Source organism: Pelmatolapia mariae, linkage group LG6 (genome assembly GCF_036321145.2).
Source record: "Pelmatolapia mariae isolate MD_Pm_ZW linkage group LG6, Pm_UMD_F_2, whole genome shotgun sequence".
Lineage (NCBI taxonomy): Eukaryota > Metazoa > Chordata > Actinopteri > Cichliformes > Cichlidae > Pelmatolapia > Pelmatolapia mariae.
In genome coordinates, this window is record NC_086232.1 from 3,887,546 (window position 1) to 3,912,999 (window position 25,454).

A 25,454-nucleotide genomic window follows, 5' to 3' on the forward strand; every position below is an offset into this window, starting at 1 on the left:
TTTCTACTAAATTATAGTTTGTTGTTTTTTACTAAATATAATATTTCTGCTCAATCATGGTATGTTATAATATTTGTGCCAAATCATAGTATTTGTGCTAAATAGTATTTCTGCCAAATCATAGTTTTTGTGCCAAATCATAGTTTTTGTGCCAAATTGCAGCATTTCTGCTAAATCACATTATTTCTGCTGAATCAGACTATTTCTGCTATGTTGTAGTATTTTCCTAAATCATAGTATTTCTGCAATGTTTAAGTATTTTTGCTAAATATAGTATTTCTGTTATCTTATAGTATTTCTCCTAAATTCTTGTATTTCTGAGAAGTTACCATGTTCCTGCTAAGTTACAATATTTTTACTAAGTTCTGCTACGTTATTGTATATCTGCCAAGTATCATGTTTCTTTTAAGTTATTGCAGTTCTGCTAAGTAATTACATTATGCAAAGTTCTTATGCTTCTGCAAAGTTTTTACACTTTTTGCAACTTTTCAGCTTTTTCAGTTAGTTTTAGCAGACAGCTTCAGCTTTACAGCATCCACAAAGCATTTTCAATTCAATATTCTACACAGAATACTCCATAATGACAATGTGGAAAAAGCTTGCTTGAATTTCTTTCAAATTTATTACAAATAAAAACAAAATATATCATAAATAGGTAACAGTCTTTGCCATGACCCTCAAAATTGAGCATTATGTTTCCGCAGATCATCTACAACTTGATTTCAGTCTACCTGTGCTAAATTCAGTTAATGAGACATGATTTGGAAAGGCACACACCTTTCTTTAAAAGGTCCCATAGTTGACAGTGGATGTCAGAGCATAACCCAAACCATCAAGCCCAAAGACTTGTCAAAATACAATCTGAGATAACATTTTATAAAGCTCTTCTTTCAGCCCTTGGTACTTCTCGAGCTTCTTGCTTTCCTTTTTTCTCATGTTGCTTTCACTTGGTATAGCTACATCTATTACTATGGCTATCTTCTTCTGCTTATCCAACACTCCCACAGGATCTTAGCTCAGTCATTCTACAGCACTCTGGGGGGCATGTCCCACCTTGGCCTTGGGACTTCCAGGCCATACTCGGCATAAATGTTCCTGTATACTATGGCGGTCACTTGATTATGACATTCCATGTATGCCCTGGTTGCTTGCACCTTACTGTTATCTGCTGGATCATCTCAGAGGCATCTTTACACAATCTGCGCCTTCATCTTATTATCCCATCTGATCACCGGGAGGGTGTAGGTGTTGATTGCCCAGATCTCGTTCTTCCCGTTCAGCTGACTCTTCAGGACTTGCCTTACTCTTTGCAAGTATTTGGTGGTTGCAGCTTTCCTATCAGCCTTGCCGTGGTTCTCATTTGCCTGTGGGATTCCCAGGTACTTGTAGCTGTCCTCGAAGTCTGCAATGTTGCCTTCTGGTAGCACAATCCCCTAAGTTCTGACTACTTCCCCTCTCTTTGTTACCAGTCGACCACACTTCAACAGTCTGAATGACATTCCAATGTCATTGCTATAGATCCTAGTGGTTTGAATCAGTGAATCAATGTCTCATCCACGACTGGCATACAGTTTGATGTCATCCATGTACAGGAGGTGGCTAACGCATGCTCAATTCCATAGTCGGTATCTGTAGCCAGTCTTGTCAATGATCTCACTTAAGGGGTTCATCCCTATGCAGAACAGCAGTGGGGACAGAACACCTCCTTGGTAAATCCAGCACTTGATGGTGACTTGTGCAGTTGGCTTGAAGTTGGCCTTGAGTGTTGTTCGCCACATCCCTATTGAGTTCTTGAGTAAGGTTCTTAACATCCTGTTGATCTTGTGTAGTTCTAGGCATTCCAGGATCCATGGGTGGGGCACTGAGCCATAGGCCTTCTTCTAGTCAATCCAGGTGATGCACAGGTTGGTGAGCCTGGTCTAGGACTGTCTGGCCTTCAGTTAGCTATTCCAGGTGTGTCTCATCTACTAGCAGCTGTTCCATTTGGCACAGTCTGCCACTGTGATGGTTACTGAATCCTGTTCAGGGAGGTTGCTGTAGACAGCTCTCAGAACCACTAGCCACTGAACACTGTTGTTATGGGTTGCATCCTTGTCCCATATGCTCTTCCAGTATTGCTAGAACTGATCTCACATTATTCCCCTGCCAATCCAGACTCCACCAGATTATCAGCTCGCCTTGTGTGGTAAACAGGCCAGTTTGTTTGCTCCTTCCTTCCTACTTGTTCCCGTGTGATATCATACCTTTCTTTGTCTCCAGTGTTAACCCTGCCTGCCTCAGAAACTATTTCCATGTGCATTCACCAACCTCTGCTCGATGCCATTTATCTCCTGTTGCCTGGCATCCCAGCTGAACTGTATGTTTAGTTAGGAGCCACTCCACACAGCCTTCCTGCTCTCACAGGAAGTCTGTGGAAAATGTTGCTAAACTCACCTCCTGGCTTCACCTCCCTCTCCTCCCTCCCAGATCTTGCCCAGCTTCTCACTGCCAGCTTCCATTTTCCCTGCTAGCACAGTCTCTTGTTCTAGTTAATGTAATCCTTGTGTTAAGTCAATCTCTGACTCTTGCCTAAGTAAAGGCTCATTCATGAGTTTTTGTTTGTTTGTTCATCTCTGTAAACATTTGTATCATTGTTTGTAAACATATCATGATTGAATAAAGTCTTTAACTGATTCATGTGCCTCATTGTTTTGCCTGGGTCCTGCATTTGAGTCCTTTTATAATTTGTTTGCAATACCACAGTAATAAACATTACCCTGTATCACAGTATTTCATCAAATTCAAAATAATAATTAAAATAAATTGTACTTCTTCTCAGTTTGACTGTTGGATATGTTTTCTGTGTTCTATTGTGAATAAAACATTTGTTCATGACATTCAGAACTCTATGCATTCTGTTTTTATTTACATTTTAACACAGCATCCCAATTTCTTTGGGATTGGGGTTGTAAATTATTGTATAATAAGAGACTAAATGGCAAACAGATGCAGAGGCGTTAAGACTGGTGGCAAAGGTAACCTTTTTCTGGCTGTAAGGGAAGGTATCAATTTATAATGATGCCACTCCTACATATAATGTAGAACACTTGTAAACCATTATGTTATAAGTAACTACATATTGTTATTCATCTTTTAATATTTATGTAACTGAAAATAAACTGAAATGTGAATTACTCTGGAAATCAGATACCTAGTTTGGATTTTTATAAAATGCCAACAAAAAAATATATTACCCCTGAAAATATTGTACACAGAAACACACATGATCAATTATATAGACCACCTGAATGTAAAAATTGTTAATCTGAAATGCCATATTTAGGGGAACCATTGACTTAGACACAGAGATGGACAACTGTTGGTGTGTTTGCAGACAGAGAAATTGTTTGAAGTCATGAAAGCATCTGGCGGTGAAAAAAGACCCAACATGGTTTCAATTAGAGCTGCAGTGGTTTGGATACACAAGCACACATACAAAGTATTAGAGGGTGAAGTGGAAAGGAAAAGGAAAAGTTTAAGAGAGTGATAGAAAGAGAGAGATAGCTTTCTGGCGTGAGCAGAGGGGAATGGCTCGGGTGCATTCTTGCACTTCACCTAATGTGAAACATATCTGTGTGCTTCATGTTGATGCATGAGTTTTTGCAGCTATAACCTGTTTAACTTCACTGTCTGCGTTTGTGCACATATGTGTGTCTCCATATTTGTACAGAAGAGTTACAACAACCTCCAGACATGAAAACAAATTCACCATCCACTGTTCAAATATTTATGGACTAAATGTAAAAAGTTGGTTAATGGGTTTGAAGTCTAAATATATGTGATTTAGATTTTGTTAGTAGATCTTTGGGCAGATCATCATATTATACACTTACTACTTTTTACCTAAAAACATAATCTTAACTGTCTTACTTTCCTGAATTTAAATCTAGTCTTGAGGTCTAGGATACATATAACTTCGCATTCCATATCTGAGCAAGTCATTACTCTCCAATTTGTAGTGTATTAGTGTATTTCAAGCAGACACACACCTGAAGAGGGCTTCTTCCATTTCCTATTTCGATTTCATTCTCACAAGTAAAGTCCCAGGAAATCTGTTGGCCATCACAAAATGTGTACGCAAGCCAGTTCTGTTCCTATGACCTCATAAATATAAGTGAACAATAATCATTCTAATTCAAAAAAGGAAGGAAAATAGAAAGAAAAAGAAACATTAAAGTTAAAGTGAAAGAAGAACAGGTTTTCAGACCATTAGAACAAATATTAGAAAAAATGTTCCATCCATTCATCCATCCATCCACCCAATCCAGGCCTGGGTTGGGATAGAGGTACCTAGACCTTTGCCACTCCTGCAGTTGTTCTGGAGGGATACTGAGGCACTCCCAAGCCAGCCAAGAGATTTAATCCCTCTTTCCTGGGTCTCCTCCTCCTCCACAGCATATCTGAAACACCTCACCTACTAGGTGCTCAGGAGTAGTGATGTGCGAATCATGAACAAATCGTTCAATACTCGAGAATCACTTTACTGACTCGTGAATCATGATTCACAAGCCCAAATGACTCATTCACTGACTCATCCCTGTTGCTGTTAGCAAACTAATTTCAAGAGTAGAAATATATCTAGCTTAGAATTAAAATTAAAATTAAAACAACAGCCAGTTTCTTAACAGAAACATTTCTGCTCTGAACTGGAAGAAAAAACCCTGAGTAGAAAGCTCACATCAAGACAATAGCTCCTCAGTTCACAGTAGCATCGCTCTGCTAACAACACATTTGAGTTACTCACCCCCTCCATTCCTGTGCTGAATCGTAGCATGAGCGAATCACTCACTCACTCACTCACCCCCTCCTTTGCTGTGCTGAATCGTAGCATGAACGAATCCCTCACTCACTCACTCACCCCCTCCTTTGCTGTGCTGAATCGTAGCATGAGCGAATCCCTCACTCACTCACTCACCCCCTCCTTTGCTGTGCTGAATCGTAGCATGAACGAATCACTCAGGACTCACTCACCCCCTCCTTTCCTGTGCTGAATCGTAGCATAAGCGAATCCCTCACTCACTCACCCCCCCCCCTCCCCCCCACCCCCCTCCTGGCTCACAGCTTCTTCTTCTTGGTTGTTAAGGCGCATTACTGCCCCCTGGCTCACAGCTCAGTGGACATTTAGATGAGAAAATATATATTTGACACATTTGAGGAAAATACTAATAAAATAAAAATAAAAGTAAATAATTTTTTTTTTTCCTCTGATAGTTGTTTATCTTTTTCAATCATCTTAGCAGTAGGATATACATGAAAAGAGAACCAAATTAAGTTTGAGTGAAAATGTAAATTTTTTGCACTCTCTGGGCAACTGACTCAGTGACTCAAATGACTCAAAAAACACGATTCATTTTGGTGAGTGACTCATTCAAACTTGATTCAGTAAAAAGAATCGAATTTACCATCACTACTCAGGAGGTCTCCAGGAGGTCTCAAATGCCTAAACCACCTCAACTGGCTCCTGTTTGACATTGAGGAGTAGCGGCTTTACTGAGTATCTTTTCTTATTTATTTTTTTCAACAAAAATAAGCACATTATAACAAGAATTAGGCAAGACAAAGAAACAGTCAAGATAGTCATTTACCAGCTCATATTTTAAAAAGCCTTGTAAGGCTATGTTAATGCAATTGGGTGATTTTCTCTCATTTCTGCATTGTAACTTGGAATCAAATGGATTTAAGGAAATGGCATTTCTTTCTTTCTAAGCCAGAGCTGCTGAAAGTTGCATCAAATTTTTTCACGCCAATGGACCATTGTTTTTACAGCAATGGTGGATCATGGAGCTTAGCAATATTTTTTATAAGCCAAGCTTTCCGGTTGGCTGTCTTGAGCCAATCTCTCTTTCGGCTTTGTCATGTGACAAAGTAAAAATACAGATTCAAACGGATGAAGAAAGACACAGGTGAAATGACCATGGAATGTACCAAAAACTGATCCTACACTATCTTTTGGTCTTTAGATACAGATAAACAATGGCTTAGGTTTTGTCTGAAATTATTTTCCTGATTATGAGAGTGATCTTGTTTTTATGGGGTTATAAAAGAAACATAGTCCACCAATCTCCACTGTTTGGGCTGTTTGAATGGGTGCAAATACATTGAGATTTTTGCACATTACATGTAGCACATTAGAGCCTCTGTTGTGGTGGTTCATTGTCTTAGATTCTGGCATTAACACAATTACTATTTATTCATTCTAAATAAACTACTTTGTAAGTATTGTTTCAGCACAGGAAATGTGGTTGCAGGATATGGAATTCAAGAGGCTAGAGTTCATATTTCGAGGCAGGAGGTAGTCAGTGGGGCAAACTTTTGTCCAAAGGCTTCCTAGCAGGTAAATTGTCATGCTGGTTTCTGTCATTTAGTCACTTCTATGACTAGAAGTGACTGTCTTTTAAAAAACATACACATGACAATCATAGATAAATTTTTTTGTTACCGTAGCAGGATAAAGAATAAAAATGGTACAGTGTACAATAAATAAACGCCATATTCCAAGTGCTATAGGCCTTATACTATGAGAATTTTTTCCTGAGTGATGAGTAAAAAGTAGGAGTGCAACCGAGCAGTGCAAATTGCATTAACACATAATATGTATACTATAAAGAAGAAACAACTGCAAAAAGGTATAATGCAGAAATACATGTATGAAAAAGTATGTGTGAAAACATTTGCCTAACAGGTGTGTTCTGTCGGGCATATGTTTCTGTGGCATGCCTGTCACAGAAAGAAGAATTATGTTACAGCTTTACAGAGAATGGTGGGAATGATTTCCTGAAGTGTTCTTTTTAGTAGCAGGGTTAAATCACAAGTGGGAAGAATCTCTGATGGCTCAGTAGTGTTGAATGGAGTGGTTGAGATGGAGTGTCCATGAGGGAGAGCAGTTTGTTCAGTGAACAATGATAGTTAGCATGTGACTGGACATGTGCAGACTGCACAAGTAATTTATCCCACCTTTTAGTGGTCATAATTTTGGCTTATATGTGTGTATTTAGCCAATTTATTATATAATATAATACGTAAACAAATAACAACATGTAATGAATATTAAATAAAAAGTTCTGATATAATGTTCTCCAGGAGAACTTTAAAATGATTTTGAGGGAGGCTGGGGACATTGAGTCCAAATGAACCATGTTCTGCACCTCTGTTTGAGGCTGCTGCGAAGGAGTTGGGGCTACAAGGTGGTTGGTGCCTGTTGTGGTGGTAATTCCTAAACAAGATGTGGACCAGCAGGCCAAGCGGAATGCAGCTAAAGTAATAGTTTAACCAAACCCCAGGTGAGGGAGGAGTTTGGTGAGACAAGGAAAAAGACTTTCAGCCTGCCTCAAAGCAATTTTGGGCAAACCATCAGGAGACTCAGGATGGGAAAGAGGTGTTCTACTCACATGGTGTATAGTGCAGGTGGGATGTTGCTGACTTCAACTGACAAGACAGTCGGGCGGTGGAAGGGAGTATGGGGACGAGGGGGAAGACTTGCCCATCACTAGGGCAAAATCATTGAGGCAGTTAAACAACTCACTGGTGTTTGGGTTTCTGGGGTGAATGAGGTTTCTGTCAATACAGTTTCTGAAGGCCCAGAATGTTGCAGGGCTATCCTGGTTGACGCAACTCTACTCCATCATGTGGCACTCTGGAGTGGTTCCTCTGGATCATCAGACTGCTGTGGTGGTCACCATCTTTAGGATGGGGTATCAGAGGGTTAACTACAGGGAAATGATACTCTTCAGCCTCCCTGGGACGGTCTATGGCAGGGTACTGGAGAGGAGTGTTAATCCATCTTTCGAACCTCAAATACAGGGGGAACAATACGATTTTTGTTCGCTGGTTGCTGAACATTTGATTAGTTCTTTATCCTCTCAAGGATATATAAGACTGCGTGTGAATTTGCCCAACCACTCTACATGTGTTTTGTTGATTTGGAGAAGGCACTCAACTTGGTCCCATGGAGTATCCTGTGGGAGGAGCATGGGAAGCATGGGGTGTCTGGCCTGTTGCTATTAGCCATTTGAGCCTTCTGTAATTGTTGCAGGAGCTTGGTCCACATTGTCAGCAATAACTCAGACTCATTCCTGGTGGGTGTTGGACCGAGTGAGGGCTGAGCTTTGACACCAGTTCTGTTCATAGAGAATTTCTAGGCATATCCAGGTAGATGGCCAAGTGGCTTCAGAATATTGTCTTTGATTTTGCAGATAATGTGGTTCTGCTGGGCTCATCAGCTGGTGGTCGCCAGCTCACACTGATTAAGGGGAGAAAGGAAGAGGAGATTGACAGGTGGATTGGGGCCACGGCTGCAGTGATGAGGACATTGCATCAGGTTATTGTAATTAAGGGAAGAGATGAGTGTAAAAAAGCAAAGCCTTACCCTAGCCTAGCTTATTATCACAAGATCTGAGTACTGAGATCTGGTGAACACAATAAATGAGATCCTGGATACAAGCGGTGGTAAATAAGCCATCTCCGAAGGGTGGCTCTCCCTTAAAGAGGGTGAGGAATTCAGCCATCCAAGAGTGGTTTAGAGCAAATTCACAACTCCTACACATGGAAAGGTGCCAGTCAAGGTGGTTCAGGCATCTGACTAGAATCCCTCCTGGATGAGGTGCTTTGGGCATGCCCCACCAAAGGAGGCCATGGGACAGACCCACGACACGCTGAAGAGATTACCTTTCTCAGCTGGCCTGGGAATGCCTGGAGGTGTCTGGGGAGAGGGAGGTCCTTGCTTAGGCTGCTGCCCCCACGACCCAGCCCTGGATAAGCAGCAGAAAATAGATGGATGGATTGATGGAAGAAATCTTAGTTCTCACCGTCAATCGTTTCCAATATGAAAAGTACACCTCTGTTTCAGGTAATGCTCCACAGCGTAAGCCACTTTGTCTGCACCTAAGTAGATCACATTTGGCTGAACAAAGTAAAAAACATTTCTCACTGTAAATATGCGGATTTGTGTTAAATTATTTGCCATTTTATTCCATTCTATAACAGCAGTGTTTTCAGAGGACACAAACTGGCAAGAAGAACTTGCTAAGAGAATTCCAAGAGTCAGCTGGTCATAAATCCCAGCATGCATCACGCAGGTATAAGCACAGGAACGTACAAATGTCATAATTAACCTAGAAAAATTTGCAATGTGTTCCTTAAAGTAACACCTGCTGTAGATACACACAGTCCAGGAACCAACCATCGTCATAATAGAATGAAACCACCACTGGAAAAGCAAAGGCTGTTTTATTCCTTTTCTCACACACACACACACACACACACACACACACACACACACACGCGCGCGCGCCGGGTTATTAAGTCAAGGCAGGCACATACAGCTAATCTGTGCATGTACAGTGAAAGAGACTTACTCAGGCAATGCTCTTCTGATGATGCTGTGAACTTGCTTGTAGATATCCAGTTTGGAGAGACAGCTGCACTGGGTGTGGTTGGCCACACTGATGGTCACTGGTTTCGTCCCTTGGGTGATTGGCACTCTGATCTCAAACAGCTGCAAAGAGTTGTAAAGAAGCAACGTGAATTAAAAGAATGTATATTGATGTGCACTGTAAAGAATAGCAATGCACATCCTATCAATTTGTCAAGGAGAGTATCTCAAAAAAGTCAATACAATGGTACATTACAATGTGAAATAGCTACTATGGTAATGGTCTATACTCATTCAGAAGATAAGTGGCCTTCTCTAAACCACTATTCAGGAATGGAAACATAGTCTACCTATTAGCTATTAGCTTTATTTTTCTTCTACTGGTTTTAGGATCACAATATCACTAGAGAATAACTAGCCTGTGTTACATGTGGTTTATGTGTTTTGAAAATGAATTAAAAGAAGGAGAAAAAGTCTAAAGCCCCATACACTTATAAAATAATTTGCTTGCCAGACATCACTTGGTAGCTAGTGAACATTCAAGGCTCCAGTGGCGTAGGTAACCCTCAAATGGATTTAGCACCCAGTCAAATGTCAATCAGTGCCATCCTTCACTCCCAAATATAGTCTGTTCAGCTGCTCCATCACACTTGAACTTGCACATCAAAGGTTCAGTGTGTAAAATATCACAGCTAGATCCTAGTAGGTTGCAGATCACAGTTAACTGAATTCTTTTTTCATACACCTCAGATTTCAAGTGCAACAATGCTGAGCACATTGGCCACTGTAAGACAAACACATTTCAGTCAGCCAAGAGAGATCAAGAACATTACATTTAGACTGTAACACCTGCGGTTGGCCACTTTGGATTTCCCTATAGCAGTGCTTCTACTGCTTCTACAAAGATCACCGAAAAAAATTTGGCTTCAATTCATTACCAGTACTTTGGTTTGGATCACTTTTTTCTCAGTATATAGAGTAGTATATCATATATATCATATATCAAATCACAGAGTACAAATGAGTAGAACTGTCCAAACTTTGACTGGTACTGCATTTGCATCACCTTATCCCCAATCTCCTCTAAACTTCCTTTCATTGTGGCATTGTGTGATTCTGAGTGAGGCAGTTTAGCCAGCTTTACTTTGCTAAACAGTCAATCTGGTGAGCATTCTGGTACAGCATACCCAGTTACCAGTAAGTACTTTTCTACATGGCCAGTTGTAGTGTTGTAAAAAAAAGAAAAAATATGATTCAGTGAATACAGTGAAGTATCTGTATAACATCTTTTGCCTGGTCAATGCACAAAGCTGCAATTTGACTGGGAGAGGACAACAGCAATAAGATGTTAGTTTTCACTGGCTCGAAGAGGGGCCAAGTGAAAATTCTACTGCCATTTTAAAATAAGATTTGCTCTGATTATGCAGTATGAAAGCTCAATTTGTGGAGAAGGGCGTAGTGGACAATTTTAAGATACCAATACCACAGCCACAATTTGTACAGCAGGAATGGCTTCTTAATTTTTTACAAGAGTGCAAAAAAGAGCAAAAAACATGTTTTCTGTAAAGGAAACATTTTGTTCTCTCAGCTTTTGAACAATGACATTTTTTATTAAATTTTGCCTTTTGTATCAAAACAGTGGATTTTAATCCAAATAATCAAAGATGTGAAGATTCTGCAAACAAGTGCAGAATTTCAGCTTTAATTCAAAGGTTTAACAAAGCATTTGCATTGACTATTTAGAAATTTTTATACATCTTTACTCACAAAAAAAGTATTTTTGATTGCAGACTCTGACAGTGTAAACAAGGAATCTGAATCTGTGTTATTTCAGTTATTACATTATATATGGTATAGTCTGATGAGTCTAAGGCAGGAGAAGGAGGGGAAAAGAGGGGTAGGGGTACAATAAAATGATAGAGTGCAAATAGAAATACACAATATATTGCCAACTGGTCCTGTGAGAAAAGAAAACAAAGAAAGATACAGCACCAGGACCACAGAAATTAGAAAATACACAGATACATAAATCAAGAATCTTGTTGTAGTGTGAGTGGGAGAGAGTGTGAGTTTGTGTTAGAATGCCTGTCTTTGTCACAAATGTACAAGGGTGGGAAGCCTCAACAATGCCCCCCAGAAGCCAGAGGCTGACAGACATGGAACCAGGACAACCGAACCATCCGCAGCCTCCAAGAGTACTGAAGACTCAAGGCCACACATCTTGGTGACAACCGCACACCCGTTCCAGCAGAAAAACGAGGGAGGCCCCGATGGGCTTCCCACGGCCAAAGGGCGAGAATCCCAGAGAGTCAGGGGCAACGGGCAGTCAACCCTGCTAGAGCCTAGCCACCCTGGTACGAGTCGGAAAGGACCACCCGGCACCCGGCAGCGTCAGAAGGTGATTTTTCTCAGGGGCTCCTCCATTGCGTTTCCCTGTGTAGACCTGCAAGTAAGATGCATAAGATGAACCAGCATCACAGGCGCCCAGATCTTTGTACCATGCTTGGCAGGCTTAGATGGTATATACTGGGCAGCAGCCCTGAAATGGCATCAGCTGCTCATCAACGATGACATTGGGGCCAGGGTTGTTAAACAGTTGAGACCGGCCGCTCATTTGCCCCACACCATCCTGATGGCAGCTAGCTTGTCTCTCTGCCGTCAAGCTGGTCTATGATCATGGTCATCAAAACGGATGGTCCTGGAAATTATTTTGAAAGTTTTCAGAGACATCCTGGTCCAAAAAAGATCTCTGCCAGTTTCTTCATCCTGCAGGGATTCTGTGGTCTCCCATTTGGACCTGAAAACACCAGCAAGGATAAGAACCCCAAAGTAAGCATCCAAATCAGTTTTGTCCAAGACTTTCCATGTCTTTCCAAAAACTCTGCTTTCTTTAAATTGGTGCAATCCAGGATGATTTTCTTGATAGGGTATTGCATGCAAAGGTCAAAAGAAGACTTGATGTCTTGTGCATGACTGCACAGCGTGTAGGTTCTGGTATCATTCGAATCACATTGGCTCACATTGGTTCATTTCTTAAGCAGGAAGACCATTCAATTTTGCCATCTTTTACCATCCATACGGTGTTATTTGCAAGCTGCTGACAGTCTGCTCACTGGTCTTGGGGCTGGCTGCTTGCAGGCTGGTCCTGAGGTTTGAAGCTTGCTAAACTTTAGAGCTGGCTGATGCTCATCGTCCTCTTCAATCCTCGCATTCTTAAACTTTTTCCTCTGCATCGCCATCAAAACCCTCTGTCTCTTCCAATATCAACTGTAAGGCAGTCTGAACAGAGAATCGCTTTGCCATTTTGATCAGGTATGGAAGCACAATGAGATATTTATAATGTCAGGTCCCCAAAATTCATTCCTGCAAGACAAAGGGTGAAACGTGTGGGAATGTGTGTGCAGACAGTGTGGGGTGCTCCAATTTTGCAACCTTGTGCTGGAACAGCACTGGTGGGTCACACCTGGGTCAATTCACATGCTTTACTTTCTCCTTCTCTCTCTCTCTTTCACACACACACACACACGCGCGCGCACACACACACACACACACACACACACACACACACACAAGCCCAGAGAGGAGGAAGGGGAAATGAGGGTACACAGGACCTATGATTTCCACACTTCCACTAGCCACGGGTCCAGTGGACCTGAAGACCTTGCCTGTTTCTTTTTGACTGCCCAGACTCATTCATGGCCAATTTACAGTACCATGCATCAGCTACACATGCTTGCAGGTGCTGGAGCTCAAGCAGATATCAAAGACGTTTAACAGGAATGACTACTCGGTCACTGAATCCACAGGTGTCCGTGTCCATGTCTGATTATAATCTGGGGTTAAGTGTTTTAAAGCATGTGTGCTCTTATGTGATGCATCAGAAACTACAACACAGTTTCTCTATATGGTTAGTGGTAATGTCTTGAATGAGTTTTAAAAACCTGCCAGTGTAGATTCTCTGTCACATTTTAAATCAAAAAATCAAATTGTGTTTACAGGTTCTGAAAAAACAAGTCTTATTTGAAGCATAGGGATTCTTTGAAATATCTTCTAGTGATTTATGACAGCATTAAATTTAGCACACCGGCAGCACCGTAGCACGGTGGTTAGCACTGTTGCCTCAGAGCAACAAGGTCCTGAGTTTGACTCCACCATCTGGCCGCGGCCTTTCTGCGTGGAGTTTGCATGTTTTCCTCGTGTCTATGTGGGTTCTCTCTGGGTACTCTAGCTTTCTCTCACAGTCCAAAGACATGCAATTCAATCCATCAATCAGTCTTTATTGACAGACCTTATGTCCATAGTTAAAGCCATAATATACATAAAGTTAATTTTGGTTTAATCAATTTAAACAAAAATCAATTTCAATATAACCTAACCCCAATTTAAAAAAAAATGGGGTTAGGTTAAATGATGATTCTAAATTGCCCATAGATGTGAATGTGAGTGCAAACTGTTATCTGTTTCTTTGTGCTAGACCTGTTCAGGGTGTACCCCCCCCCTCTCGCCCTATGACAGCTGGGATAGGCTCCACCCCACCCCACCCCTCCGACCCTGATAAGTAAAAGCGGAAGAGAATGAATAAATGATTTATGTCAACATGAAATTTAGCATACTTGCAGTGAAAACAGAGAAGCAATTTACTTTCATATTTATGACAACTATTCATTAATCTGGGCTTAAAATAAACTAATGAATAGTTGCATGAAAAAATGGCATACAATATACACCCAAATACAGTGAGCAACAGTTACATTCACATTCTTCTGTGGCATAGTTAACTTCCTGTGCTGAGTGAATCCACTTAAACAGTTCACCTGACAAAAACCTATCACCTCAGAATGCTACCCCCCGTTCATTCAAGCAGTTATAGGAAATGAATAACACAGCTGACTTAAAACAATAAGCCATCCTACAATTCATAACTGAGTCCATAAAAACAGCTATGTGACAATTAGAAGGTGAGGGAATATACTCTTTGTTTCAAGGTGAGTGAAAATCCTCTGCTTTAACACAAACTGTGTGACTTTTGATCAGGTGCAAGCCCTCTGTTTTATTTGGGGTTTTTTGTACTTTCATGTCTGCATACAAACCCACTGCACCCACTTTGCTATGGTTAAGGAGAAACAAGTTCAGGTAAACTTTTGCAATTCTGGCACATTTTTTAAATATAAAACTCTTCTTGACTTAGATTCTGAAGGAAGGAACGCCTCAAAATTACAAGTACAAAAACATCAGAAACATATTTATGCTATGCTTCTTTTGGTTTGCAAAGTGCAATTAATCAATGGACATTTAAGTATCATACAAAAGTCCAATTTTTGTTGTCATTAATTCAGTCCCAACGGAGGAACAACAGAAGTCCTAAATAATTTGATTGAATACATCAGTTGGAATGATATGTGCAATGTTTCGTTTAAGAAATACTAAACATGTGCTTATACCAGATGTTTGTCTTAATCAGTTCGTTTTTAAATAAAACTTAGGTAAAAGTTTACAAGCAACTTAGTTATTGCTTATTCATCACTGGTATGTTGGAGGCAGATACCATGAATATGAATATGAGTATAACTTTATAAAACAAAATGCATTTGAAACAAAATGTCTCTTGTGGCTAATAACTCCAGTGAACTAAAATGTCAGCTAATCTTGCATTTAGGTCATTTTGAAACCTACACTCAAGATTATGTTTTTCTACTGCTGCTGTTGTTATGATGATAACCTCTCCAACTGTGCTCATTGCCACATAGTTTCTAATAGAAATATGAAACCAAAAATCAAAGCCTGGCTACAGTGTTTATTGCATCCCACAAAATGAAAAGGCTACAATAAAACAGAAAAAAATATATTATTTGTGATTTTGTAGGAACTGAAGTACAGAGCAGCAGTCTTAAAATCACTGAACATCTAAGAAATGTGTCTAATTAGATACAACATGCATATATAGGTAAAAATGTAGTGAAAGCTGGGCCTCTAATGATGGCTGCTGAAAGCTTTAGGGTAACAAACTCAACTCAAGTGCTATATACAACATTTGAATGTACATTTTGTGTTCTGTGCTAATTCAGTGGTGACGTCTGATTCAGTAGTTTGTGGCGTTGTTGTTATTTAAACAAGTTTAACTTCTGTTGCATGAGGTACACAAATAGAACACAGCAAAATACCCTGTTAAGAAATATTATCCACTATGATATTTGAGGACTATTAGCAATGTAATGTAGTGACTTCAGCAAGATAAATAGGAGAACCTCAAAGCGGCTTTGTACTAAATAATGGCCAATTATGCTCATTTAATAATGTCAATTAGAACAAAAAACCTAATTCTAATAAAGGTCTGCTACCTCCTCCAGTTAAAGTATATAGATACATCAAGAAGTATTTAAAGAAACAGAGTAGAATTTCCCCTGAGAGGCATCAGTTTAACCCACACTATGTCTTCTTTCAAAGACTTGCAGAGTGTGAACGTGAAAAAAAATCATCATACTTTAACACAAAATGTGTTATACAGTCTCATCATGTGCTTAGCTGTGCATGTCCTCATGGTGTTCTAATGTTTTGCACTCTGCTCCTTGTCCAGCTGCTAGAGAACTACATACTGCATGATCTGCCTCTTCAGGAAATGTTTAAAGAAAACAGAATCTAATCTGTACAACTTCCACATTTTTGAAACACTGGCCTGGATCAGCAGCAAGCAGTACCATTTACTTTACTCCAAATGAAACATTATCATGTTATATGAGACATCAGCCTCGAACGACTGCTTGCATGCCTCGGCTCCTTGTGTGCATTCTCCATGCGAAACATCACTGTTATCTGTCACAGCTGTCTGTGTTCTGAGCAGTGTTGGTCAAGTTACTTGAAAATAGTAATTAGTTACTAATTACTGATTTCTTATTTTCAAAAGTAATTAGTTACTTAGTTAGTTTTAAAAAGCATGATACACAACCTGAATACGTAATAAAGTAGGGCTGTTCGATATAATGATATATATCGGATGACGATATAAAAACATCTATCGTTTCATTTTACGCCATCGTTTGTTTAGTGGTGTCACAAAATAAACTGTTTACGGCAATATTTTTTCATGGTTTTGATGGTCAGTGTAGTGGCTATATTAATTTCTTAAAGTTCTCTCTTTCTCTTATATTTAATATAACCACACTACAGACAGACAAGCACTTGTTTTTATGCGTTGTCGTTAGCAACAACGACGGTAAAACCACGGCGTGTCCGCTTGTTTATTTTCCACATAAACCTTTCACAATAAAGCTCAAGATCCTGTTGAGACTTTTCAAAATAAACTGAATCACGTGAAAGAGTATGCAGAGTAGTGATGGTAAATTTGATTCTTTTTACTGAATCGAGTTTTAATGAGTCACTCACCAAAGTGAATCGGGTTTTTTGAGTCATTTGATTCACTGAGTCAGTTGACCAGAGAGTGCAAAAAATGTACATTTTCACTCAAACTTAATTTCTTTTCTCTTTTCATGTAAATCCTACTGCTAAGATGAGTGATTCTAAAAGAAAACAACAATTTTATAAAGCAAAAAAGAGCAAAAAAATTTCTAAAGGGAACATTTATCTTGTTTATTTTTATTTTATTAGTATTTTCCTTAAATGTGTCAAGTATATATTTTCTCATCTAAATGTCCACTGAGCCGTGAGCCAGGGGGCGTTAATGCGCCTTAACATTGGTTGCCAACCAAGAAGAAGAAGCTGTGAGCCCGGAGGGAGGGGGTGAGTGAGTGAGTGATTCGTTCGCTCTATGATTCAGCACAGGAGGGAGGGGGTTAGCGAGTCCTGAGTGACTCGCTGGCTCTACGATTCAGCACAGGAGGGAGGGGGTGAGCGAGTCCTGAGTGACTCGCTGGCTCTACGATTCAGCACAGGAGGGAGGGGGTTAGCGAGTCCTGAGTGACTCGCTGGCTCTACGATTCAGCACAGGAGGGAGGGGGTTAGCGAGTCCTGAGTGACTCGCTGGCTCTACGATTCAGCACAGGAGGGAGGGGGTTAGCGAGTCCTGAGTGACTCGCTGGCTCTACGATTCAGCACAGGAGGGAGGGGGTTAGCGAGTCCTGAGTGACTCGCTGGCTCTACGATTCAGCACAGGAGGGAGGGGGTTAGCGAGTCCTGAGTGACTCGCTGGCTCTACGATTCAGCACAGGAAAGGAGGGGGTGAGTAGCTCAAATGTGCTGTTAGCATGTTAGCAGAGCGATGCTACTGTGAACCGAGGAGCTATTGTCTTGATGTGAGCTTCTACTCAGGGTTTTTTCTTCCAGTTCAGAGCAGAAATGTTTTTGTTAAGATACTGGATGTTGTGTTTTTCTCCACAATTTTAATTATAAGCTAGATATATTGCTGCTAACAGCAACAGGGATGAGTCAGTGAGTCAGTTGGGCTTGTGAATCATGATTCATGAGTCAGTAAAGTGATTCTCGAGTATTGAACGATTCGTTCATGATTCGCGCATCACTAATGCAGAGTGTTTACGGATGAGAAGCAAAAAAGAGCCGTCAGGTGCTAAAATATAAACCTTAGACTCAAACGTTAGAACAGGCTTTTCCCCGCAGCACGCCGTGTAATAAATACTCACAAAGGAAACAGCGGCCATTACAACTTATGTCTAAAAATGTATCGTCTCATGCATCAGTTAAAACACTGGACTCTAGGTACACGACGCCCAGCTGGAAACACTTCACACAAGTCGAGCTGCCCGAGATTCACAGAATTTACAGAAAATGTTAAATTTTTGTGATTTATATCGTTATCGGACGATAGATGTCTTAATATCGGGATATGAGATTTTGGTCACATCGCACAGCCCTATAATAAAGCAATAGACCTTTCAACCCAGTTCTATTTTTTCAGCATATTCGAGCATATAAAACTGAATCAAATGAAAAAGCCTCTTTAAAAAAAAAACTTTTAACTTATGCACATTGCATCAAGCACAAAATAAATTATATGCAACAGTCTCTGACTTGAAGAAATGTGTTTAACATTTAAACCTATGTTTTGCATATTCCAGCATATAAAATAAAATAATATTTTTGTGTTTACACTCACTCTTTCAAATAGATGCAAGTAAAACACAGCAAAAAAATAAATAAAATCAAAGACTCAGCGGCACTGAGTCCTGTCACTCTTAAATCTATTGTCACCTGTTTAGCAGGAGTGGGGCCGGTGGAGGTTTGCCCGGTGTGGTCATGTCAGTGGGGGGATCCGGGGGTTTCTCTGTGAACGTCACATTCCCGTGGCAGCATGCAGGGTGCTCGCTCAGATCTGAAGTTAAATTTTTCACTTTAGAAAGAAGTTTTCTTCCCACGCAGAGTGTACAGCAGACACTAATGTTTTTGTCACTTTTTACGGACTAAAACTCAAAGTAATGTGAGTACTTCCACACTTCCACCACGCTGCATGGTCGTACTCTCTCCCACACTCCATATTATCCATTGCTGCTCTACACACATCTGTTGCTGCCACAGACATTGCACGCACTTATGTCATTGTCATGAGACACTCTCACAAACAAAATCACGATTTAGTAACGCAGTAACGTAGTGTGCTTACGGGAAAGTAACAGTAAGCTATTTTTATTTATTTTTTTTGCAATAGTAATACCATACTTTACTCATTACTTGAAAAAAGTAATCAGATTACAGTAACCCGTTGCTGCCCATATCTGGTCCTGAGTGTCTTTTAATTTAACAGTGGTACTGAATAATTAAGCAAGTCACTTTGTAAATGTCCCAAAAGGCTGGTTGACATCTTCCACCTACCCTACCAGGACAATGCATAATCAATTTCTATAATAATCAATAAGAACAGGTTAATCTGAGAAAATATCTTATGCTGCCCCAAGCCACTCCGGATGTCATTCTAAGAAGATGGAAGAAATGAGATCTACAGGTTTAGTGCCCTCGATGGGGAAATGCAGAATAGAAAACATTTGTCTGCTATGCACAAGAGATAGAGAGAGAGATGCAACAGCTGGCTATGAAAGCTTGTTTCCTACACGCTCCTGGCATATGCAATGAAAACAGTTCTCCAGTCTTTTTGAGGGACGTTTGAAAGCTCTTCTTTGGATGTTGGCTGACTTTTGGTTTCGATCCCTGTCAGGATGATCCTGCACTGCTTAAATAATGTTAAGGTCCATCAGTATGCTTTTAATGTATTGGCAGTATGTTTGGGATCACTGTCATGTTACAAAAGAACAAAAAAAACAAATCACACACTTTCCAGATGGAAGTGGATTCAAATATGACAATACTCAGTTTTGACAAGATCCCCAACACTGCTGGCTGAAATGCAGCCCTAAACCACAAGTGAGTGGCTGGAATATTTTTCAGTCATTACTCCATACGACCTGCTGCCACTGATTTTAAGTCCAGTTCTTCTTTGGCATACCTCAGTTTCTTCTCCCTGTTGTTTTCCTTTAAATAGGAGATTCTCGGTTTCAGATTCCCAGATTTCTCGGTTCCTATGTAAGGTTTTTGCTGGAGTTTTTCCTTTTTACTGAGACCATGACTTTCAGATACTATTCATCTACTTTAGATATTTTTTAGGCCTACCACTTTTTCGCATTTGTCCAATTTCCTCACTATTTTTAAATTCACACTGTATACCATGCTGGCAAGGTTTGGGGTAACAGCGCTTTGAATATGACTATTTTATGCCTATCAAGCTGTGTTATGTTTTGCATTTTTCCTAGATTCAATTAAAGAAATGGGAACAAATGTGTTTTAGTGAGAGGCCCTTAGTAGCAAATTGGCTAAAAATGTTTTTTTGCCGACTTCTCTGTCATGTATAGAAACAACACTGGTTTATCCCTTGAATCAGGCACTTTTTTATGCCTGAATGATTCATGGGGTTAGGATGACTGGAAATGGAAAAGCAGCCAATATCAAAAGAAAACATTTTAAAGGTCCAGAAAACCTGGAGAACTGCTGCTTAAAAGCAAGAGATTACAAAAAAGTTGGGGTGGTTGTAGCTCAGGAAATGATTGGTTCAATCCAGGGCTGCTCCTAGTCTGGGTGTGCAAGATACTAACCCCAGGTTGCTCTCTGATACATCCACTGGAGTATGAACATGTGCTAATGTTAGATGGAAAGGACTTAAAAAAATTATCAAGGCAAGTTTTATAAAGCTTGTGCTCAAGTAGAGCAGAAAAGCGCTATATAAGAATCAGTCTAACTTGATCTGGTCCCTCAGTCTCTGTGCTGGCTTACCTCCTCTTAAAGCTCTCTCCTCTCCTCTATGTGTGTGTGTGTGTGTGTGTGTGCATGTATTGGTTTTTGCGCAGGGGTGGGACTCATGCCAGGTTCTCCCCCTCGATCTACACACAGCTTGGAGTGATCACACACCTGTTCCTGATAACCTTGTTTGGCTGCCACTACTTAAGGGATTCTACCATCTTTGCAGAATCATTGGACAACTAACAGTTAGTGAGGCCCCCGTTCTGTCATCTGTGATCATTCTGGTCGTCTTTTTCTCTAGAATAAATACCTCTGTCTACCTGTGCACAGATTCCTGTGGCAAGAACTGTTAGTGAGAGTGGTGAGTGGATCTGTTTTTGTGAGAGAGATTCTATGGAGAGACTGGACCCTTGGAGAACTTTGCCTCGTGGAATCAGGACCATCCCTGACATTGTTCTTGTGTTTTGGATTGTGCTTTACCTTCACCTTGTAAATAAACATTCTGCAATTGAGTCCTGCTGACCTAGTGGTCCCTTGATAGAACAAATCAGCAATTAACATGGACTCAGAGTGAGTTTGTAGGATCCTCTCAATTCACAAAGCTTAGCTCAGAAAACATGAAAATGCTCTGGAGAGCAGGGCACAATTGTTCAACAGCTTGCCAAATTAAAAGGTATGATGAAACCTCCAAATTTTGAACCAAATGTTACTCCATCTCTGAGCTCCACACAGGTATTTTCCCCTTGACTACTACTGCCTTTGGAGCTTCTGCAGAAGCCCCTTTTTCTGGCGAGCTAGAAAATAGTGGTGGATATCTCACACGGTGTCTTTTAGCCTTTCGGGAACCCTGATCAACCTCACACATGGTAAGAGGAGTGTGGTAAAAGGCAAATTAGCTGCAAAGGATCTTAATGACTCACTTCATGCCTTACTTTCTGTGTGAATGTATCAGAATGGATGACCACATATGGGAGCATAGGAGAAGAGACTGCAACCCCTTCAGTTCCAGAAATGGCTCGGCCATGGATCATCAGCCGAGCCATTTCTGGAACTGAAGGGGTTGCCCTGCAAGAGCTTGGCCGTAGAAGAAATGAGTCAGAGGAATGTGACAAGCAGCTCATGCAGCACCCCTGTTTCACCCTCTATCCGAAAGAAACAGCTGACTGCTGGTGAGTGTTTTTACTGTGGAAAGAGGGGACATTTCATTGATGCCTGACCTGTGCCACCAAAAAAACAGAGCCCGTCAGTAACTGTAGGGATATTGGTGGGTAAAATAAACAAAACTAACTGTCAACTCTCAGACCCACTCACTTGAAGCATTAGTTGACTCAGACACCGAACAGACTTTTATTGATCAGACTCTGGGTAATGATTCAGTCATTCCCCTGATCACACTTCCCAAAGGATTACAAATTTCTGCAATAAATGGCACGTGGCTCCCACAAATAACCCGTAAAACTCAACCTGTTTCTCTCCCTCTCTCTCTGTCTGGCAATCACCCAACACTGAGGCAGGCAACACTGCAACACTGCCCTGGTTCTCAGACACCCTTGGCTCAGCACAAACAGAGAAATGTGAAATTCATGTCGAATCAGTGTCATTCCTTGGGCTTCATTGATGAAAAATGCCAGTTAAAAGTAGATCCCGTGAAGGTGCAAGCAGTGATTGTGTGGCTAGTTCTCTCGAACAGGAAACGGTTTGGTTTTGCAAACTTTTAGCGCTGTTTCATTTGTGATTTCAGTAAAGTTACATTACCATTGAGTCAGGTGGGCTCTATTTTTTTTTACCAGATTCAACCTTATCTTAACCTACAGACCCAGTTCCCGTCATGTCAAGCACAAAGTCCTGTCCCAGCAATTCGACACCTCTGACAACTCCTGACAATGTTGCCATCCTCCTGTATCACTGGTTTGTTCACTTGGCAGACTGATCACTAATCTGAGCTAACACAAACGTAAAATTTACATGACACCCTGAGAAAAACCGCAACATCTACTCCGAGGCCATTTCTTGCTAAACATGTCCAAGAATATATTTCTGCCTCTGTGTGTGCAGAAATAAATCCTCCAGCTCTCTTCCTGCTGGGCTGTTAAGACCCTTTCTCATGCATGATTGCCCGTGGTCATACATTATCCTGGACTTTGTTACTGGCGTTCATCCATTTTCAACAACCCTAATACTGTTGTACTTACATAACTGATTGCTTTTTGAAGGCTGCTCATTTTATTGCTCTTCCAAATCTTCCTTCTACTTTCAAGACTGTAAGTAAGTAAGTAAAGTTTATTTATTAAGTCCTTTTCACAGACAGGCAGTCACAAAGCGCTGTACACAAAGATTAAAATAAAAAGTACAATCAATAGACATTATACACAATGTAAAAGGTTAAATATAAGTTAAATAATGTGAAGAATATAAAATACGTAGATCAACAAAAGGCTTGTTTGAATAGAAAAGTTTTTAACTGCTTTTTAAAAGAATCCACAGAGTCAACCAAACGTAACTGTGGTGGTAGACTGTTCCACAGCCTTGGTGCAACAGACTGAAAGGCTCTGTCCCCTTTTGTCTTCAGTCGTGTTCGGGGAACAACCAACAGACTCTGAGTCTGTGAGCGGGGACGACAAGCAGCAGTGTATTTTGCAAGAAGCTTGGATAAATAATCTGGGGCCGTTTAATGCTCTGTATGATAAAACAAGAATTTTAAAACAAATTCTAAACTCTATTAGTAGCCAGTGTAAAGAATATAAGATGGGAGTAATGTGAGCACGCTTGCTAGAACAAGTTAGTAGTCTGGCTGCTGCGTTTTGTATTGCCTGGAGGAGAGAGAGAGAGATGATTTATCCAAGCTGGTAAAGAGGGAATTACAGTAATCTAAGCGCGATGACACAAATGCATGAATGAGTTTTTCCAGTTCAGCTGAAGAGACCATATGTCGCAGTTTAGAGATGTTTCTTAAGTGAAAGAAACACTGCCCACTTGCTCACTGATCATGTACTCTGGCTATACGACATCCCCTTGGACATAATCTTTGACTGTTGGCCCTGGTTCACCTCGCAGGTATAGAAACAACACTGTTCAGCAATCGCAGCCAGGTCAGTCTTTCATCCTCAGAGTAAGTGTCAAACTGAGTGAGTAAATCAGGAGCTGGAAGCCAGCTTTTGCTGTGTCACTTCGGCTACTGGACTGTCCCCATTTGAATCATCACTTGGGCATCAACTTCCACTATTCCCCACTACAAAAGGTGAGCTCTCTGTCCCTTCCATGCAGCACCACCTTCACCACAGTCGCACCTTCATATCCTCCAGGTCAGAAATTGGTTTTCTACCAAAAAATGTTTAATTGCATACTGAGTCAAAGAAATGATCTCTCAACTTCGTTGGATCTTTTGAAATTAAATCCATGACCAACCCAGTGTCTGCTCACCTGAAACTGCCTTGTAACATGACGATTCATAACTTTTTCCATGTCTCTCAGTAAAAACCACTCTGTTATGTCTAGGCCCCACCACGACCCCAGGTCAATGACAGCCAGCCAGCCTTCCCTGTAACACGAATCCCAGACACTGTGGGAGAGGCTTCCAATATGTAGTTGACTGGGAAGGTTATGGTCCAAAAGAACACCCCTGGGTGTCGCAGATAGTCAGGGTATTCCACCGTAGGCATCCCGACAAGGTCGGAGTGTCGCCATGAGGCCCTGTGGAATCAGGACTTTTGCTATATTATTATTGTGTTTGAATTATTGGTTTATCTTCACTTTGTCCTCAGTACAGTGATTCCTGAGATTAGGGACAAAACAGGTTTTAATTTTCTAAAATATATTTTTTGATTTTTCAAAAACATACTTATATATAATTGTTACACAAAGTTTTGGCTGTCTCACCATGTTTTGGTACGATCTCCCAGGTGTAACATTTTTTAATAATTTATGTTTTTGCTGGAGAAGTGCAAGGTTTTTGTCAACACCGTCAGACACAAAGAAATGCAAAAATATATATTTTAAATTAAGTTGTTTCAGCTATTTTGACTATTAGCAGCTTCTCTATTCTATTGTTTATGCACATATGTTTTCAAAGTAATTATACCACATTTAAAAGTAAGATTGTTTTGGCTTTTTATTATTAGAGTTACAGTCATACATATTTTCAGAAGCTTGTATTTAATCTCTATAAGAAACAATCATATTAAGCAGAATGCAAATTACACATTTATTGAGAAAATTACATATTTTTATTGGAAGATCATGAGGGAGGAAAATATATGGTTCTCCAAAAGAGAAAAATAAACCAAAACTCCATATTATGGAGTTGACAAGGTGCTGACGGTGTTGACACACTAGTAGAAAACAAGATATTATTTCTTTCAAAATGACCATTAAACCTTAACAACCTTTGTAATATCACAAGACACATCATAACAATTCTGTTTTTGCACACGTCAAGTTCTACATCTTAATAGTTCAGTAGTAGGTACCTACTACTCCTTGATTCCTAAAGTACTCTGTGGTTGTGTGTTTAGACCCTGCTGGACTTTCTCTCCTTTTGTTTCTCTGTGCTTGTTTCCAAAAACTTCTCTTCTGCCTTTTTTCTCTTTCTTTCAGATCACTATGTTCTTTATTTTTCTCTTTTTCACTCTATTTCTCCATCTTTCCCTTTCCTTTATGAGAAACTCTTTCTTCAACTCGGGCTGGCTGTTAATTTTTTTCTCCTTTTTTGATACTCCCTGTTCCTTCTCTTTCGTTCCTCTACTGACAGGTTCCCCTTTGCTATTGTAGCCTGAAATGTACCATTTTGTAATTACTATAGTTTTTCTGAACCTGATGCTTTTTTACAGATTAAGGATGAATATTCACAACACAA

General features: G+C 40.3%; 1 protein-coding gene across 2 annotated transcripts in view; it reads right to left on the reverse strand.

Annotated features, from left to right (window-relative positions):
* vegfc (vascular endothelial growth factor c) overlaps positions 1-25,454 on the reverse strand; it is an 85,495-nt gene that overhangs the window by 26,747 nt on the left and 33,294 nt on the right. Inside the window, exons 4-5 of one of the 2 annotated variants that reach the window (XM_063475654.1) lie at positions 9,393-9,532; positions 8,704-8,786 (exon numbers count right to left, since the gene is read on the reverse strand). In XM_063475654.1, the coding sequence (XP_063331724.1) occupies positions 8,704-8,786; positions 9,393-9,532 (223 nt within the window). The remainder of the gene's footprint in view (positions 1-8,703; positions 8,787-9,392; positions 9,533-25,454) is intronic. The other variant, XM_063475653.1, reaches the window with a different exon arrangement.